At 47.3% G+C, this 17,527-nt stretch overlaps 1 protein-coding gene across 1 annotated transcript; it reads right to left on the reverse strand.

Moving 5' to 3' along the window:
• Positions 1-13,524: 13,524 nt before the first annotated feature.
• Positions 13,525-14,533, reverse strand: LOC121337868 (zinc finger protein 239-like). The gene has a single exon (XM_041408234.1). The coding sequence runs from the start codon at positions 14,446-14,448 to the stop codon at positions 13,525-13,527; it is 924 nt and encodes a 307-aa protein (XP_041264168.1). The 5' UTR covers positions 14,449-14,533.
• Positions 14,534-17,527: the final 2,994 nt, after the last annotated feature.

Consider the following 17,527-nt stretch of genomic DNA (forward strand, 5'->3'; position numbering starts at 1 on the left):
CTGATGGGGGTATCAGGCAGACGGGGCCTCTGAGGGGGAACTTGTTGAATCCATCCTTGAAGAAGGTGCAGGTGCCATGGAAGTTACCAGGCTGGCTGCCAAAGCTTCTGGGAAAGCTGCCATAGTGTCTCCTTATCAGACTCCTAAGCCTCTTTATCTCTTATCTGCAACAGCAGCTCGGAATGGCGCCTGTATACACTACACCACTATGCCAGTTAGCTGAAATGTCTTTAGCAGAGAGAGAGAAACCCAGCCATCTGCCCCCCTGCACCCCTCTGAGCTGCAGGAACAATCTGCAAGGTCGTATCCTCCGCTACCTGACAGTGACAGTGAATCAAGTGAAGACTCACCCGAGTAACACCGGAGTTGGGCCAAGGAACTGTTGACAGTTCACCTCCTAATAGCTCTAGCCCTACTGCCCCATGGACTTTGCCTCCATGTCAAGTCACTGTGCTTCCTTGACAGCCTCAGGAGTTTTGGGAATTTGCTAGGAAGAAAGCAGCTGAAGAAAAGAATTGGGACAAAATAGAAATATTAGGTGCTCCAAGAGTACCTCAGGAGAAGAGTGTTAATGCAAATGTTGCCTGTGATAACCCTATGGCTTTTCCAGTTTTAAAAGCAGCTCCTGGAACAGGGCAGGATGATAGTCATCACATCTTTGCCTGGAAGGTTGTGCAAGATCTCCAATCGAAAGTGCCTCAGTATGGTATTAATTCCTCTGAAGTAATGCAATTAATACATGTAATCAATGCAGATGTGCTTTCACCTTATGACATCATGCATCTTGCTACAATTTTGTTCCAACCAGTACAATACCGTGTATTTCAAGAAACTTGGAGGCAAGTGACTGAGCACACAGCTTCAACAAATATGCAACTGCCTCAACATGCCCCTCGTCATGCTGTGGGTGTTGATGCCTTATTGGACACTGGGCCTTTTGCCAACCCAGATTTACAGGCAAAGTGGGGTCCTTCAATTTTGACAAAAGCTCAGCAAATTGGTGTGAGTGCTTTAATTAAAACAATGGAAATGGCACCTCCAAAACTGAGATATGTTACTATACCAACAGGGGCTGAGAGAACCATTTTTGCCATTTGTGGAAAAGCTTGCTGCAGCTATTGAAAAACAGGTAGATGATGAATCTTTGCGACACAGATTGTGTATACAAATGGCCAAAGGAAATGCAAACCCAGACTGTAGAAAGATTATTGACACCTTACCTGGGGAACCCACACTGCCTGAAATGATTACGGCTTGCTCGAAAGTTGGTTCAGTGGAGCATAAAATGGCAGTTCTTGCTGTGGTTCTAAGACCCCCATCGAAATGCTATAATTGTGGACAGCAAGGGCACGTAAGGGCACAGTGTAATACCCAGAAAATAACATCTAAGTCAACTGCAAGCAGTGATGTTGTGTGCAATCATTGTGCTAAATTTGGGCACTATGCTAAAGAAGGCAGGATTAAATATCATGCAAATGGTCAGCTGTTGCAGGGAAATGGGAGGAAGAGCGCGAAGGGGTACATGGGAACACAAATACCCCAACAACCACAGCAGCAATTATAGCCTTCCCAGCACTGCAAAGCTGCTCATTTGCAAACAATACTCAGGGGCAACAAGTGGGTCCACAGGGATTGATATACCCACCGCCGACAAGGTAACCATTTTGGCAAAAGAAACACTTGAAGTGCCCCTCAATGCCTTTGGTCCAATAGGACGGGGGTTGAGTGCATTTTTGATAGGAAGATCAAGTACTACACTTAGAGGTATTCATGTGCGTTTAGGATTTTTTGATGCTGATTATTTAAGACAGCTTCATGCTATGGTATCACTTGATGACACCCCCGCCCCCCCCGTCACAATTCAGAAAGGAACTTGCATTGCTCAGATTGTACCTTTTGTGAGTTCTGTTCCAAATGCAGTGGACCTAAGTCGCAGCACATGAAGTTTTGGATCAACAGGAGTACCTCAAGTGTTCTGGACTGAGAAAGTAATGGAGAACCGTCTGGAAAAGACATGCATACTCACAGCCAGTGAAAGTCATCCAGGAACCTTATCAGTAACAGGTCTGATTGACACTGGAGCAGATGCCACAATATTCTCCTGACTTTGCTGGCCTGAATCGTGGCCTCTCATGCATGTTTTGGACTTATGGGGCTGGGTGGTGCTACAACAGGTGGTTTGTCAGCCATTGTAATTAATGTGAAGCATCCTGATGGGCAACAAGTAAACATCAGACCCTATGTTGCTGATGCTCCTCAGAGTTTGTGGGACAAGATTGCTTATCTCAATGGGGTGTCAAAATTACTACGGATTTTTAATAGGGGCCACTGTGATGCAGGGCGGTGAACATCCACTTGTAGCCTTGACATGGTTGACAGATAAACCTGTCTGGGTTGACCAGTGGCCCCTTATGACCGAAAAGCTTACTGCCCTGCAAGAATTAGTCACAGAACAATTGCAAGCGGGACATATTGAAGAATCATTCAGGCCCTGGAATACCCCTGTTTTTGTAATAAAAAAGAAATCAGGAAAATGGAGACTTTTACATGATTTACGGCAGATAAATGCTGTAATGGCAACAATGGGAGCTTTACAACCAGGCCTTCCTACACCTACAATGATTCCACAGGAATGGCAGATAGTTGTCATTGATTTGAAAGATTGTTTCTTTACTAGCTTCACTGAGCAAGACAAAGAAAAATTTGCTTTTACTGTGCCTTCGACGAATCATGCTGAACCCAATAAAAGATATAAATGGAGGGTACTTCCCCAAGGAGTGAAAATTAACCAACTATTTGTCAGTGGTTTGTGGCACAGGCCTTGTCAAAAGTGCAAGAGCAATTTAACAACTGCTACTGTTATCATTACATGGATAATATCTTGTTAGCATCTGACAACAAACAACAGTTGTCAGCTCTTAAACAATGTGCTGTGACAAATTTGAAAGCTTTTGGTCTGATCATTGCCCCAGAGCAGGAACACATGCCTTGGAAATATCTAGGTATGTTGGTGACTAACACTCAAGTTATGCCTCAACCTGTGAAATTAGATACTGATGTTAAAACTGTTACCGATGTACAGAAATTGGTTGGTTTAATAGATTGGATTCGATCATATTTAGGCATAAATCATCAATGCAAACATCAATGAAGTCATCAGATGCAACCATGGTTTGATTTGCTCTCAGGCATCACTTCCTCTACTGATGAGAGGCAATTGACTCCGGCAGCAAAAAAGACCCTAGAAGAAATTGAATTAGCCTTAGCACACGAATTTGTTATCAGAATAGATACCTCTGTTGGTGTTCAATTGTTTATTTTGAAAGACCATGAAATACCCTGTGGAATACTGTGTCAATGGAGTGATAATTGGGAAGACCAACTGCATATTTTGGAATGGATATTTTTATCTTTCAGATCTCGGAAAACAGCTCCAGGACTTTATGAGCTTTTTGCAGATATTATCATCAAAGGCTGCAGGCGTTGTCATGAAATTTTGGGACATGACCCTGTGACCATTGTGATACCTGTACAACAGTGGTATTTTGAATGGTGCTTTCAAAATAATCATGAATTGCAGTCTGCCTTGTCTTGTTTTACAGGCCAAATAAAACACCATTTACCTTCTCATCCGATTCTAAAACTGACCAAGGAGATTCCTTTTGAAGGAAAACAAATTTGTTCTCCTGTTCCAGTGGAAGGTATAAAGGTTTTTACAGATGGATCCGGGAAAACTGGAAAAGCAGCTGTAGCTTGGAAAAGGGATGATCACTGGGAATATGAGACAGTGATTCAGCAGGGATCTCCTCAACTGGTTGAACTTTGTGCTGTTCTTTTGGCTTTCACTTTATTTCCTGATTCTCTAAATATAGTTACTGATTCTATCTATGTTGCCAATTTGGTTAAGCAATTAGATCAAGCAGTATTGTATAACATCCAAGAGAAACCATTGTTTACTATGTTAGTGAAGTTATGGACAGTCATTGGTGCTCGAAAACATCCTTATTTCATCATGCATATTCGTAGCCACACATCATTACCAGGATTTTTTGTTGAAGGCAATGCCTATGTAGATTCTCTAGTAGCTGCTGCTGCAATCAAAACCATACCTAATGTGTTGCAGCAGGCAATTTTATCTGGACTTCCTCTGGGAATGCAGTGGAGAAGAAAGCTGCTTCTCTAGGAATCCAGTGAGAAAAGGCTGTCTCTGTTGTTCCAAATCTCAGATTATATCCTATATATATTATTATATATATAGATACAAATGCTTGGCTCCTTGTTGCTTTGTTCTTCTAAGTTCTTCTAAGCCTTCTGATGTTTACATTCTTGAAATGGAGTTTCTCACACACTTTTATGTAAATAATTATTGTTTTTACATTCCTCTCTGGAGGAGAAGAAATTTGATGGGCTGTTGGTTTGTCCAGTGTCATTGGAGAGGTGGCAATTTCATCCTCCAATCTACTGTCACTTTTGACAGTCTATAAATATTGGAGTCAGAAAATAAACTTCCCTTCTTATTACCTTGGAGTTCCAGTGTCCGCATGTTTTATTTCATGTCCTATTGCGACATGTGGTAGTCATCACGTGTGGGACAGCCGTGAGTGAGGTCGTATAGTTTTACCCCCCCTTCCCTGCTTTGGCGTGGTGACTGCGAGCCGTTTGGCACTTTGTGATAGTGACAACCCCTGTGGTTTCTATGGAGGACTCCTTGGTTTTGGATCTCAGAAAGGGTCTCATGGAGCGGAAACGGGCTTCCATTTCCTGGAGCGATTTTGAGAGATTATTTCTGTGGGCAAGAGAGCAAGGGTTTATTTCAGACCCTGTGGAGGTGCTCTCCAGGCAAGTGTGGTCTCTCATGGGAGAACGCCTCATGGCAGCTCTCTTTGCTGATTGTAGTATAGACATGGGATCGTTGCTGGTGCAGTGGAAAAAGTTTGACCTGGTTTGGCGGGGGATTGGATTTTATAGCTCTCAAGAGTTTTCAGGAGGACCCTTCCATCTTGGACACAGACGAAGGGGAATTCAAATTTCAGCGCAAAGCAGAACCCTCCCCTCTCCCCCAGGACACTGAGCTGGAAGATGGTTCCATCTTGGATGTTTGCTCCCCCAGGGTGGATTGGGCTCCCAGCCAGCTGGTTCCAAGCGGTCAGTGAGTGGGCAGAGCCCCACAGGCTTCTGAGATCCCTGTGGAGTTGGCTAAGCCTACCGTGCCCCTCCCTGCGCCATGGAGGCAGCAGTGCGGGGAGAACTGCCCTTTCTTTGTGTCTTCACGGTGCTTGGGGGCTGCAGGGAGCCCCTGGCTCAGGCTGTGCCTCTGCTTGAGTCTGATTCGGTGACAACATTTTGTCCGAATTGTGGCGTTTCCAAGCAGTTTCCTAATGCCCGTCTTTATCATTATATGGACGACATTTTGATGGCTGCGTCCACCCAGGAGGAGCTGCTGAGGATCCAGCCTCAGTTGCTCAATGTTTTGCATTCTCATGGGCTGCAGGTGGCTCCAGAAAAGGTTCAACAACAACTGTCTTGGAAGTATTTGGGAGTCAAAATTCTGGAACGGACAATCCGACACCAGGAGGTGCAATTTGTGCATTCTGTGAAGACACTGAATGATGCCCAGAAATTTGTAGGTGTCATCGCTTGGTTACGTTCACACCTGGGACTGATGGACACACAATTGTCTCCTCTGTTTGATCTGTTAAAGGGAGACTGATTTAAAGTCACCTCGCACATTGACCCCTGAGGCGCCTCAGGTGCTGGAGGTGGTTCAGCGAGCTGTTTCTGCTTGCCAGGTTTATCGCTTTGATCCTTCTGTTGATGTCACTGTGTTCATTACCACTCCAGATTCGCATCCCACAGGCATCACTGGCCAATGGAGTGACAAATGATCCGATTCCTTCCACATCTTGAAATGGGGTTTCCTGCCCCATCAGCCGCAGAAGACAGCAACCCCATTGTCTGAGTTCACTGCTCGCTTGATAATCAAATGCCAGCAACAGTGTTTGTAATCGATGGGTGCGGATCCCGCAAAGATCGTACTCCCGGTACAGTGGGAGGATTTTGACTGGAACTTTGCAAACAGTGTGTCCCTGCAAAGTGCTCTGGAAAACTTTTCAGGGCAGATCATTTATCATCTGCCCAGCCACAAGATACTGCAGGTGGCGAAATTCACACGAATTTCTTTGCGGCCCAAAACTGGTCACAAACCAGTGCAAGGACCCACCGTCTTCACTGATGGTTCAGGGAAAACAGGGAAGGCCATTGTTACTTGGAGGGATGGATCTGAGTGGCAGGTCCTGGAAGTTCATGAGGATGGGTCAGACCAATTGGTTGACATGAAAGCTGCTGTCATGGCATTTGAGAAAATTTTCCCAGGAACCTTTCAATTTGGTCACAGATTCTCTATGTGGCCGACGTTGCACAGAGGTTGGGTCATTCAGTTTTGAAGGATGTCAGTAATCTGGCCTTGTTTCATTTACTGAAGACCTTGTGGTGTGCCATTCAGGCCCAGGTTCATCTGTACTACATTCTGCATGTGAGGAGTCACAACAATTTGCCAGGGTTTATAGTGGAAGGTGAGGCAAGGGCTGACAAGTTGGCTTACCCAGCGTGGGTAGCACCTCAGCCTGACACACTGTGTTACTGTGGACACATCCTCCTCTGCGATGTGGGCTTCTGCTCACACTGGAGAAAAGGCCCGTGATGTCTTTGCCCACTGGAGGGGGGCCTTTGCTGTTCTGGGCATACCTTCTGCTGTGAAAACCGACAATGGTCCTGCTTATGCATCACAGAAGGTGCGGCAGTTCCTGCAGTTGTGGGGTGTCTCACACAAGTTTGGTATCCCTCATTCTCCAGCTGGTCAAGCTATTGTAGAATGCGCTCATACTACTCTGAAGTGGGTTCTTCAAAAACCAAAACAGGGAATGCAGGGTAAAGCCCCACACAGTCAGTTGGCAAAAGCTTTGTCTACCATCAATAATCTCACTGTGCCGCAGAATTCAAATAATCCTGTCATCTTGAATCATCACCTTTTGTTGCAGGCTGTGGAGAAGACACATCAGCCTCGAGTGAAGGTTCGGGTGCAGAATTTAGTCACCAAACAGTGAGAATGTCCCTCTGACCTTATCACTTCTGGGTGTGGGTATGCTTGCGTATCCACAGATACGGGGGTATGCTGGGTACCTTTGAAGTGTCTTTGTCCTGACCTGCAACCGTACAGACAGAATCCAGCCAACAGGCAAAATGGAAACTGTGACCAAACTGAAAGTCATCAAGTGGATGAATCATTGAGAGAGGACTCAGATGTAGATGACATGAGTGATCACTCTGATGAACATCGTTCATTTTTTCCATTTCACATTTTTCATTTTTTCTTTTTCTGTATAAACGGAAAAAGGGTGAGATGTCGCCCTGTTCTTCTAAGTTCTTCTAAGCCTTCTGATGTTTACATTCTTGTAATGGAGTTTCTCACACACTTTTATGTAAATAATTATTGTTTTTACATTCCTCTCTGGAGGAGAAGAAATTTGATGGGCTGTTGGTTTGTCCAGTGTCATTGGAGAGGTGGCAATTTCATCTTCCAATCTACTGTCACTTTTGACAGTCTATAAATATTGGAGTCAGAAAATAAACTTTCCTTCTTCTTTCCTTGGAGTTCCAGTGTCCGCATTGTTTTATTTCATGTCCTATTGCAACAGCTCCTTCCTCTGGATGGAGCATCTCACAATGGGATGATGAAATTTTTATCAGTCATGAGGTGACACTCAATAGCCCATTAACAGAAGATATCTCCCAGAGGGAGGACTGGTTGTGGAGGAGATAAAGTTAACTGCCCAATTAACAGAGGATAACTGCCCCTCCTTTAACAGATGGTAATTGAAAACACACCCAGCTAAACCTGAGGCACATTCTTATTTGTGCCCAGGAAGAGACTTCCTTAACATAGTTCTTTCTGAGACCATCAAGACAATTGAGGAAGCTGGATTTGAAATCCAGGAGGACAAAATCCAACACACCTGACCTTGGATTTACCTGGGACTTTGGATCCATGAGTGGACTGTCGTACCCCTGCAGCTTTCTATCAAGGACAACCGCAGGACCCTCCGCAATCTTCACCAGCTCTGGGGATCCATCAGCTGGGTGTGTCCACTGCTGGGGATTACGATGGAAAACCTCACTCCGCTCTTCAGCCTCCTTTTGGCAACAAGGATCTTGATTCCCCAAGAAGCATCACTCCGGAGGCCCAGGAATCCATCAAAAAAGTGCAAAAAGCCCTCTCCTCCCAGCAAGCTCATTGAACGTATCCGATGCTTCCCTTCAGACTCATAATTCTGGGTAAGTCACTCAGATTCCCACACACTAATATTCCATTAGGACAAGGAACTGAAACATCCACTCCTCATATTCAAGTAGGTCTTTCTCCACCATCAACTGACCAAAACAATCACCACTCTGCAGGACTCAAGGCACAACTAATTGTTAAAACCAGAGCATGCCTTCCACCCTTGCTGGGTATGACTTCACATGTCAATATGCCATTGACAACAGGAGATCTGGACAATTTGCTTGCTCCAGACAAATGAACACCTTCAACTCACCCTGGACAGCTATCCAGGCCAAATTTCCATCCACCCACCAAGTCATAAGCTGTTCAATTCAGTTTTTATTTTGGTCTCAACACTAGTCCAAAACAGAAAACCTCTAAAGGCATTGACAATTTTCACAGATGGCTCAGGAGCAACCCACAAGTCAGTGATGACTGGGAGGGATCCTCTAAAACAGAAGTGAGAGTCTAACGTCCAAATTTTTGAGGGATCCCCTCAAATTCCTCAACTCCCTGCCATTGTCCGAGCATTTGAGAGGTGCTGTGGTGCATTTTTAGGTTTCATGGACTCGTCTGTATCCCCCTTATTCCCCAGAGTTAATGGCTTGTCCCTGAAATTGTAACCTCCCCCTAGGTCGTCTGTCTCATCTAATCCTGCCCATTGCTCTCAAATGTTCTGTGTCAATCCTCCCTCGGCCCAGCCCATGCTTGTCAATCCCCCTTAATACCAGCCCCTTGTTCCAGCAAGTTCCCTGCCAATGTCTCTTTGTACCACTCCCATTTTGGATCTCCCCTTTGGAAATCCCCTAATCCTTGACACCCCATTGGACTATGTGACTCATTCTCCTCCCCTCATCCCCCTCATTGGTTGATACACTGTAAAACCCCAGCCTTTTGCTCCTCCCCAGGATATCCCTAATTGGTTGAAGTTTTGTACCCTCCCCTTGAACCTCCCCCACTTAAAGGTCCCTGCAAACCCTTTATCGCGGCTCTTCATCCTTGGATTTTCCCTCAAATAAACCTCTCCCTGGAACCCAGACTGAGAGCTTTCTCCTCATCCTTGCCTCCACACTCTGCATCTGTTTCATCCAAGTGCCATGGAGCTTTTGCTCTAAGCTGCACCCCAGATCACCCTGCTTCTGGGGTGTGTTCCACTCTCGGCATGGTGCTGTGGGGTGATCGAGCTAGCCGTGAGACTCCGGCACCGTGTCAGAGAGGTTCCAAGAACCTGTTAATTTAGTCACTGATTTGGCCTATGTTGCTGGAGTAGCTATGAGGGCAGAATATTCACTATTAAGGGAGGTAATAAACCCAAATTTGTACAAATTGCTTTCAGAATGAATATACCTTCTCTCTGACCAAAAGCAACTGTTTCACATTAGGCATGTGAGGTCACACACAGACCTCCCAGGACCCATCGTGGAAGGAACTGTAAAGCAGATGCCCTGGCCATGCCTGTGCACCATGCCAACATGCCAGATATTTTTTCACAGGCCAAACTAAGCCATGATTTCTTTCATCAAAATGTTCCTGTGTTAATGCGAATGTTCAGACTACCTTGGGATCAAGCCAGGGCAATGGTGTCCACCTGCCCAAATTACAAAGTTTATCAAATTCCATCTTTCACCTTAGGGGTTAACTCCCGAGGCCTGAACAGCTGCCAGTTGTGGCAAACTGATGTTACACATTACCCTGCCTTTGGATGATCCAAATACTTAACACGAGTCAATTGACACATTCTCAGGGGCAGTATTTGTCTTGGCCCATGCAGGAGAAAGTGCCAAAGAGACCATCAGGCACTCTCTGCTTGCGTTTGCCACCTTGAGAGTCCCTGAAGAGATTAAAACAGACAATGGTCTGGTTCATACCTCCCACAAGCTCAAAGGAATGGAGCTTCAATCAGTGGAGGGTAAAGCACAATACAGACACACCTCATTCTCCCACCAGCCAAGCCATCATTGAAAGAGGCCAAGAGCCCATTCCACCCTTAAACGGGTTCTCGATCAGCTACGGGGAGGGACAGAGACAACCTCTCCAACTGAGAGGCTCTGTAAGGATCTTTATACAATAAAATTTTTTAACAGCTTGTTCACAGAGCAAATTCCGCCCTGTCCTCTCCTTTTCCAACTCATGCCAAGTGAAACTAGTTGAAAAACCGCCAGTGCTGATCAAGGACCCAGACACCCAACACATTTCTGGCCCTTTCCCTTTAATAACTTGGGGAAGAGGATATGCCTATATCTCAACACCATCAGGACCCAGGTGGCTCCCAGGGAAATTTCTAAAACCACTTCTTGCACAAACAAATACACCAGTGGCAAACACTCCTGAGACCAACATAGAAGACCCAAAAGATGAGACCAGCTCTGCATGGAGACAGAGACAGTGCAAATCCTCCAGACAAAATCTACCCGCCTGTCCCACCACAAGAAGCAGGACCAGAGATGGACATGGACACGTCACCCACAACCACAGAATAAATAAGTCACATCCCTCCCCTTACTAACATTCTACTAACATCCCCCCATACCCCACTCACTAATATCCTACTAACATCCTCCCACATACCCTCCTGTTCCCAGTTACAACAATTACCATCCCCCCCTTCTCTATTTTAATTTTCCCCACGCATTTTATTTTACCTTATTACTATTCCCCTTTCCTGATTCTCTTATTTAATAAAGAGGGATAGAGGAAGAGAAGGGAAGGCACCAGCCTCGCCCACCCGAAATGTGACAATTGTTAAAATAACTCGTTTAAACCTTACAGAAAGCACCTACCCTGACACCATCCACCATAATGAGAGCCACTGCCTACATGGCCTCAGTCATCCTGGTCTTCTGGATGCCCCCATCACCACCAACCATCGAGACATGGATGGTGACACAGCCCAAAGAAAAATTCAACAGGCTGTGCAGCCTCAACCTATCCTCCTACAGCAAGGGCATCCATGCCAAAATCTGGAAGATCCAGGACCAAGCAAAAGAACTTAAAGCCCAAATGGCCCCAGACCCGTACCAGGACCTCTTTGGAAACTGGGGCCTCAAAGGATGGCTTGCATCCATTTTAAATAATTTATTATGGGTGCTTTTGATTGTTTTATGTTTATTAAGCTGTTTTAAATGTTTAATTTTCAAACCATCCTTGGGAGATGCCTTTTTATTAAATAAAGAAGGGGGAATTGTGGAGTCCGATAGGCCTACAGAACAAAGATCCATTATAATCCTCCCTAAGCTGGAGAAATCTCCCTGTTCAGGGTGACTGAGCAGAGCCTCTCACAGGATGCTTTGTTGTATATGCAAATGTACCCCACTTAAACTTCCTTGGTTGTCCCGTTGGCCTCCCCACTAATTTTTCCTCATATGTATATGCCTTAGAATGTTCTCCCTTCCCTGCTTATGCATTGGTCCCATATTCCTGCAGTGTCCTGCTGCCTTTACCTTACTGGCTGCCACCCTTTGTCCCCCCTCTGTACCACCCTGAGCCCTCAGCCCAGGGCCCTGATGCTCTGCTCTGCCTCCTTGTCCCCTATATTTAAATCTGGACCCTCCAATGTGCTTTTGTCAATGTCGCTGGACCCCTTCATGTGTGGTTGCAACAAACCTACTTGGAACTCCATGCAAAGACCCTTCCCACTTCTTTGTTGTGGGTAATTCTACAAGAGCTACCGGAAGTGTGTGCTGGAGTGATTGTGTGTGTGTGCCTGTGCCACCAAGTGGCTCCATTACTGGAGACGCTTCTGGAAGGTTGCGACATTGCTGCCTCTTGCTCCACCACCAACAGGCTAGTGGCTTGCAACAAACATCAAAAATGGCATACTGAGTTGGGGTTAATAATAGGCTCACCAATCCCTTTAAATCATGAGGAGTCATAAGATGAGTTGATAATGTAGACTGTAAAAGATTAGCAAAATAGGGAGACCCTGGCCTGTGTTCCATAGCCATACAGGGTAGCTCCTTAATTTCCAATAAGCGAGGGGTTCCCACTGCAGGTTGTTTCCCCTGGCACTGTGAAGTCTGACTGGCACGACTATTTTCACTGTGACATCAAAATCCGCCTCCTTAAGACCCTTTTTCTTTAATCACACCCAGTTTTCATGAGGGTCAGGAGGGAATAGGCCAGGCTCAGCATCTGCATCTATTGGTCCTGGATTGAAGGTGTCCCCCTCCTCCTCTCTACTAGAGCCATGGTCAGCAATATAGGCTGCTAACGACCGAGGGACAGGATGCCTTCCTCTCCTTTGTCTGGGCAGATGGCTGTGGCTGCTCTTCAGTTTTAGAAGCACCAGTTTCAAGTGGGCAGGAAGAGTCAGAGCAGGGTGGAGGCCAGCGGTATCCACTGAGGATACAGCCTGAGGCTGCTCTTGCTTTCTTAATGTCTCAAAAATTTTTCTCCAGGACGGGAGCATACGAATTGCCGGTTCGTGTCCTGCACGAGCTAAATCACAGAGCTCAACCCCCACGTCATCCCAAACAGCAGCTGTAAAAATAGAGGAGGCAGTGACATTGGGACGCTTAATAGCCACCCATTTAAGAATAAGTTTCAAGACCAGCTTTGGCAAGGATTTGCCATGTTTCCCAAGCAAAGCAAGCACGAGTTCAAAAGCGCCTCTCTCTTTGTTAAATGTGCTTTGTCCCATGTTCCCCTTGGCTCACCTCCTTCTATTTGGGGCCCACTCCTGGTTCTTGCACCAGCACTTCCAGTTGTGGAGGGCTTGCCGACAGCAGCACAGATAGGCTGGTTCTTGCTCCTCACACAGAGTACCAATTATCAGCAGATGGAGAGATGGGGACATCCGAGTTTACATCAGAAGCCAATTTTATTGAGTATACCAGGCCTGTACAGAGGGTTTTACTTCATATGGTGCTTATATAGGGCTCTACTTTTGGTAACAATTTCCCATTGGTTGCATATTGTTCATGACATCACATCACCTGGTAACATTATCTTATCACACAGTCTCACAACATGTTTCTTGGTCACCTCTTGCCAAAGGAGACTTTATGTGTGTCTGTGTCTCCCACAGTTTCTCGATCAGCTCCACTGTTTTACTCTCTCTTCAATTTCCAGTAAGGGGTCATCAGGGATCTGCCCAACGGGGGTCACTGGGGATCATCCAATGCCGATCCTCCCCTCCCATGGGGGATGGAGCTGGAGTAGCACATGAAGCTCTTCCAGTACTCAGGGCACTCACAGGGCTTCCCTTAGTGGTGCCTCCGTTGGTGTTTGGTCAAGGTTGAGCTCTGTGAGAAGCTCTCCCCACACTCCCCACACTTGTAGGGCCTCTCCCCAGTGTGGATGCGCCGGTGGGTTGTGAGGCGGGAGTTTACATGGAAGCCCTTCCCGCAGTCGGGGCAGCAGAAGGGCCTCTCCTCTGTGTGAATCCGTTCATGTACAAGGAGATCAGAGCTGATCTGAAACCTCTTCCCACACTCAGGACACTTGTAGGGTTTCTCCCCAGTGCGGATGCGCTGGTGATGTTTTCTCAGGGCAGAGATCCACCCAAAGCTCCTCCCACATTCCAGGCAGGTGTAGGGCCGTTCCCCTGTGTGGATCACCTGGTGCTGAATCAGGGTATTGCACTGGCTGAAGCTCTTCCCACACTTCCCACACTGGTAGGGCCTCTCCGCCGTGTGGATCCTCTGGTGCTTCTTCAGTCTGCAGCTCTGGATGAAACCCATCCCACATTCCCCACATGTGTAGGGCCGTTCCCCAGTATGGATCCTCTGGTGCCAGATCAGGTCAGAGCTGTCTCTGCAGCTCTTCCCACATTCCCCACAGTCATAGGGCCGTTTCCCACTGTGGATCACCTGGTGCTGGATCAGGTATGAGCTCCTTCTGAAGCTCTTCCCACATTCCTCACACTCGTAGGGCCATTCCTCAGTGTGGATCACCTGGTGCTGGATCAGGTTCAAGCGCCGGCTGAAACCTTTCCCACATTCCAAGCACTTGTGTGGCTTCTCCCCACCATGAGGCTTCTCCACCAGCTCCGAGCTCTGCCTGGATCTCCGGCCGCCTTCCTGGCTCAGGGGGCCTTTTTCCTCCCCGCGGCTCCCTGGGCTGGGTTTGCAGCCCCTCCTTGTGCGATATCTCCAAGGCTTTTCCTCCTCCTCCATCCAGAGATGCATAAGAATGAAAAATTGTGGTTTGGAGAAAAAAACAAGATGAAAGCGCCTTGGACTGGGAGCTCCTCCTTGCCCAAGTTCATCTCAGGAAGCCATTGGGAATCTCGTGTCTGTAAGAACCTCCAAAACATCAAGATTCAGTACAAAAATCCTCCAAACATCAAGACACAGCTCAAAAACTCCCCAAACATCAAGATTCAGACCAAACCCCCTCCAAAATACAAATATTCAGGCTTCACAAAAAAACAAAACATGAACATTTAACCCAATAAAGCTCAGAACCCAATAAACCCAGAAAGCCGAGATTTACCCCCATGGAAATCGTGGATCCTCCCCACCTGGCCAGGTGGCAATGATCCTGGGGCTGGGGGTGAGGCTGGAGATACAGGGGGTTGATGAAACGTTGTGGCGCTTCCTGTATCTGCTCCTACTCCTCCTCATGTGTCCCTGCTCTTCCTCCCACTCCTCTTCCTCCTGCTATTCCTCTTCTCCTGCACAATCCCACCTTTTCCTCCCACATGCATCATTTGACCACTTTGTTCCTCAACCCTACTTCTCCTAACCTTCTCCTCCTGCCCCAGGCCCAGCACCCACTGCCGGCTCCCTCTTCCCCCCAAAGCCACAGCATCCCACCGCAGGGGCAGGGATGGAGCTGGGGCAGGTCGGGCTGGGGCAGCGCTGGGCTCTCGGCCCCTCCCGCCCGCACTCGGTCCCCACTGCAGCCGCTCCCGCCAGGACAGCGCAGGGGGGCCCGGCCTTGGCGCTGCCCCACTCCCACCTCCCCAAATTCCCCTCCCGGGGGGCGCTGGGGCCGAAGGGGGTCCAGGTGGGGAACGCTGGGAGCTGCGGGTCTGCCTGGACACTGCTGAGTCATCAGCACCGTGCTCTCTGATTGGCTGAGCACTGCCTGAGGGTGGTGCTGCAGCAAGGGGGGACACCCTGCTCCAGGGGGAATGTCCCAAAAAAGAGGGAGCCCCATGAAAGGAACAAGAGGAAAGTGTCTTTACAAACAGATGCTGTGAATCTGATTGGAGATAGGGCCCGGGGCTTGTATATAAGGAAGTGACAGGAGAAGCCATCAGTGCCAGAAAATGTTATTAATTGATGACACTGACTGCTGCTCAGCCAAGGTCCTGCTAAATTCATGAACTTGGAGAAGAACAACAAAGACTTCAAAGAGCCATGAATATTGTTTGCTATACAAAAGTGGGGAGCATATTAAGAAGGGGAAGTAGTATGTGGATTGGGATGTTTGTAGCTCCCAAGTACTTCAGGCAATGGGGAAAGGGAGAGGGAGATGCAGACAGGAAAAATAGGATGAAGATTAGGTTGTGTCCTCCAAAAATTGGAAAGACACCGTGGGAAATGTCCCATAGCCTCTCCCTTTTTTTTGGAATGAAATTACTTTTCCAGGACTCCTGTGTCTGCTTTGCAGCAGAAAAAGGCCAAGCTGAAGGCAAAGGCCATGGCACACTTCCTACAGCCCCCGAGGGATCAAGCCCAGGGCCCAAGGGGGCCCCAGCACCCAGGGGACGCGCTCGGCCACAAGCACCTGGCACAGGCACTGCCCTCCTGGGCAGGGGAGAGCCCACCCAAACAGCCCCTGGCAAGGAATCAGCCTTCCAGCTGCAGGGCACAAGGACACTGCAAGCACACACAGCAGCACCCGCAGCAGGAGCAAGTGCACCCCTTGATGGGCATGGATTGCCAGGGGGGTCGCAGCTCCCAGCACACCAGGGACCCACCACACTGGAGCCCTTGAGAACACTCAGGGTGGCTCTGCATCCAGAGGAGGCCTCTCCTGATGGACACAGGGGCCTCTCCATCCACTCTGGATCTCCGACCCAAGGGGGAAAAAATGCGAAAAATATCTTTGATTATTGATGGGATAAGTGGAAACGGAGTGGTGTTATTCAACCACTATTAGCAGATGTGGGAGATGGGGTTGAAATGCATGAATTTTTATTTGCTTCTAATGGTGATTATAATTTACTGGGAAGGGATTTGATCTCTCACTTGGGAATGGAATTTAATATTATGAAAGGTGATACAGAGGCCAGTTCTGTTGTACCACTGTGTCATATGTCTGGCAAGGCCTGTGCTGAAGTGAACCCTGAAGTGTGGGCAGCCCCAGGCAAAGAGGGAAAGTTAGATATGGAGCCTTTCCAAACTGCTTTGAATCAATGAAGACAAATGGTGTCTAAAAGCAACACCCTGTTCCAGGGGAGGGAAGGAAGTGGAATCAGACAAAGCACAGGTTACCCACCATGGTCAGCTCAGCCGGCAGAGCTGTGTGTGCTTGTGAGAGCCTGGCACTGAAATGCCCTGAGCAGGAAGGCTTCAACATCTTCTGCTGACACCATGTCACCTAACAGAGGGCAAAAGGAATTCTGAAAAGCTGAAAGACCACCAGAAGAAATCCTACAACACCATGGACCAGTCCCTGGGAGCCTGAACAAACTTATATCAGGAGCCACACAACCCATTCATCATTTCAATGGCATCATTAGATTACAAACTGTAATCAAAATAATAACCAACCAGACAGCTCCAGCTCCTGACCTTCCTGCCAACCAATCCACTGAAATGATGAACACAACATTTGACAATGGCATGGGATCAGATTATCTCTCAGCAGAAAAAGGAGGAGGTTGTGGAAAATTAAATGACTCAAACTGCTGTTGGCAAGTAGATGACAAAGGAAAAGTCGAGAAACAGATAACAAAGGAAGTAAGAAAGCAGCTAATGTACTGATCCAAACATGGAAACAATGGGAATGGGACACGGTTTCGTGGTTCCCTGGCAGACCATGGGTTAAAGGAATGCTGTTTCTCCTCCTATGTGCTACAGCAACTCTCATCTTTTTACCATGCTGGACACCTTGAGAGTGCAGCTCATTCAGCAGCTGAGCGAGGGGATGCAGGTGGCAGCCAGGCCTCCTGATCCAGAAACGGCTACAAAAGGACAGGCAATGAGGGCACTGAGAATAATCCCAACACCAAAAGGACCCAGTAAGGAAAAAAAAAAAAAAAGGGAAAAACAAAAAAAAAAAAAAAAAAAAATCACGGAGAGAATCTACCGG

This window comes from Onychostruthus taczanowskii, unplaced genomic scaffold (genome assembly GCF_017590055.1).
Source record: "Onychostruthus taczanowskii isolate IOZ18803 unplaced genomic scaffold, ASM1759005v1 scaffold296, whole genome shotgun sequence".
Lineage (NCBI taxonomy): Eukaryota > Metazoa > Chordata > Aves > Passeriformes > Passeridae > Onychostruthus > Onychostruthus taczanowskii.

Excerpts from the sequence above, each read along its gene's own strand:
- LOC121337868 (XM_041408234.1), bottom strand. The coding sequence starts at position 14,448 with ATGCATCTCTGGATGGAGGAGGAGGAAAAGCCTTGGAGATATCGCACA.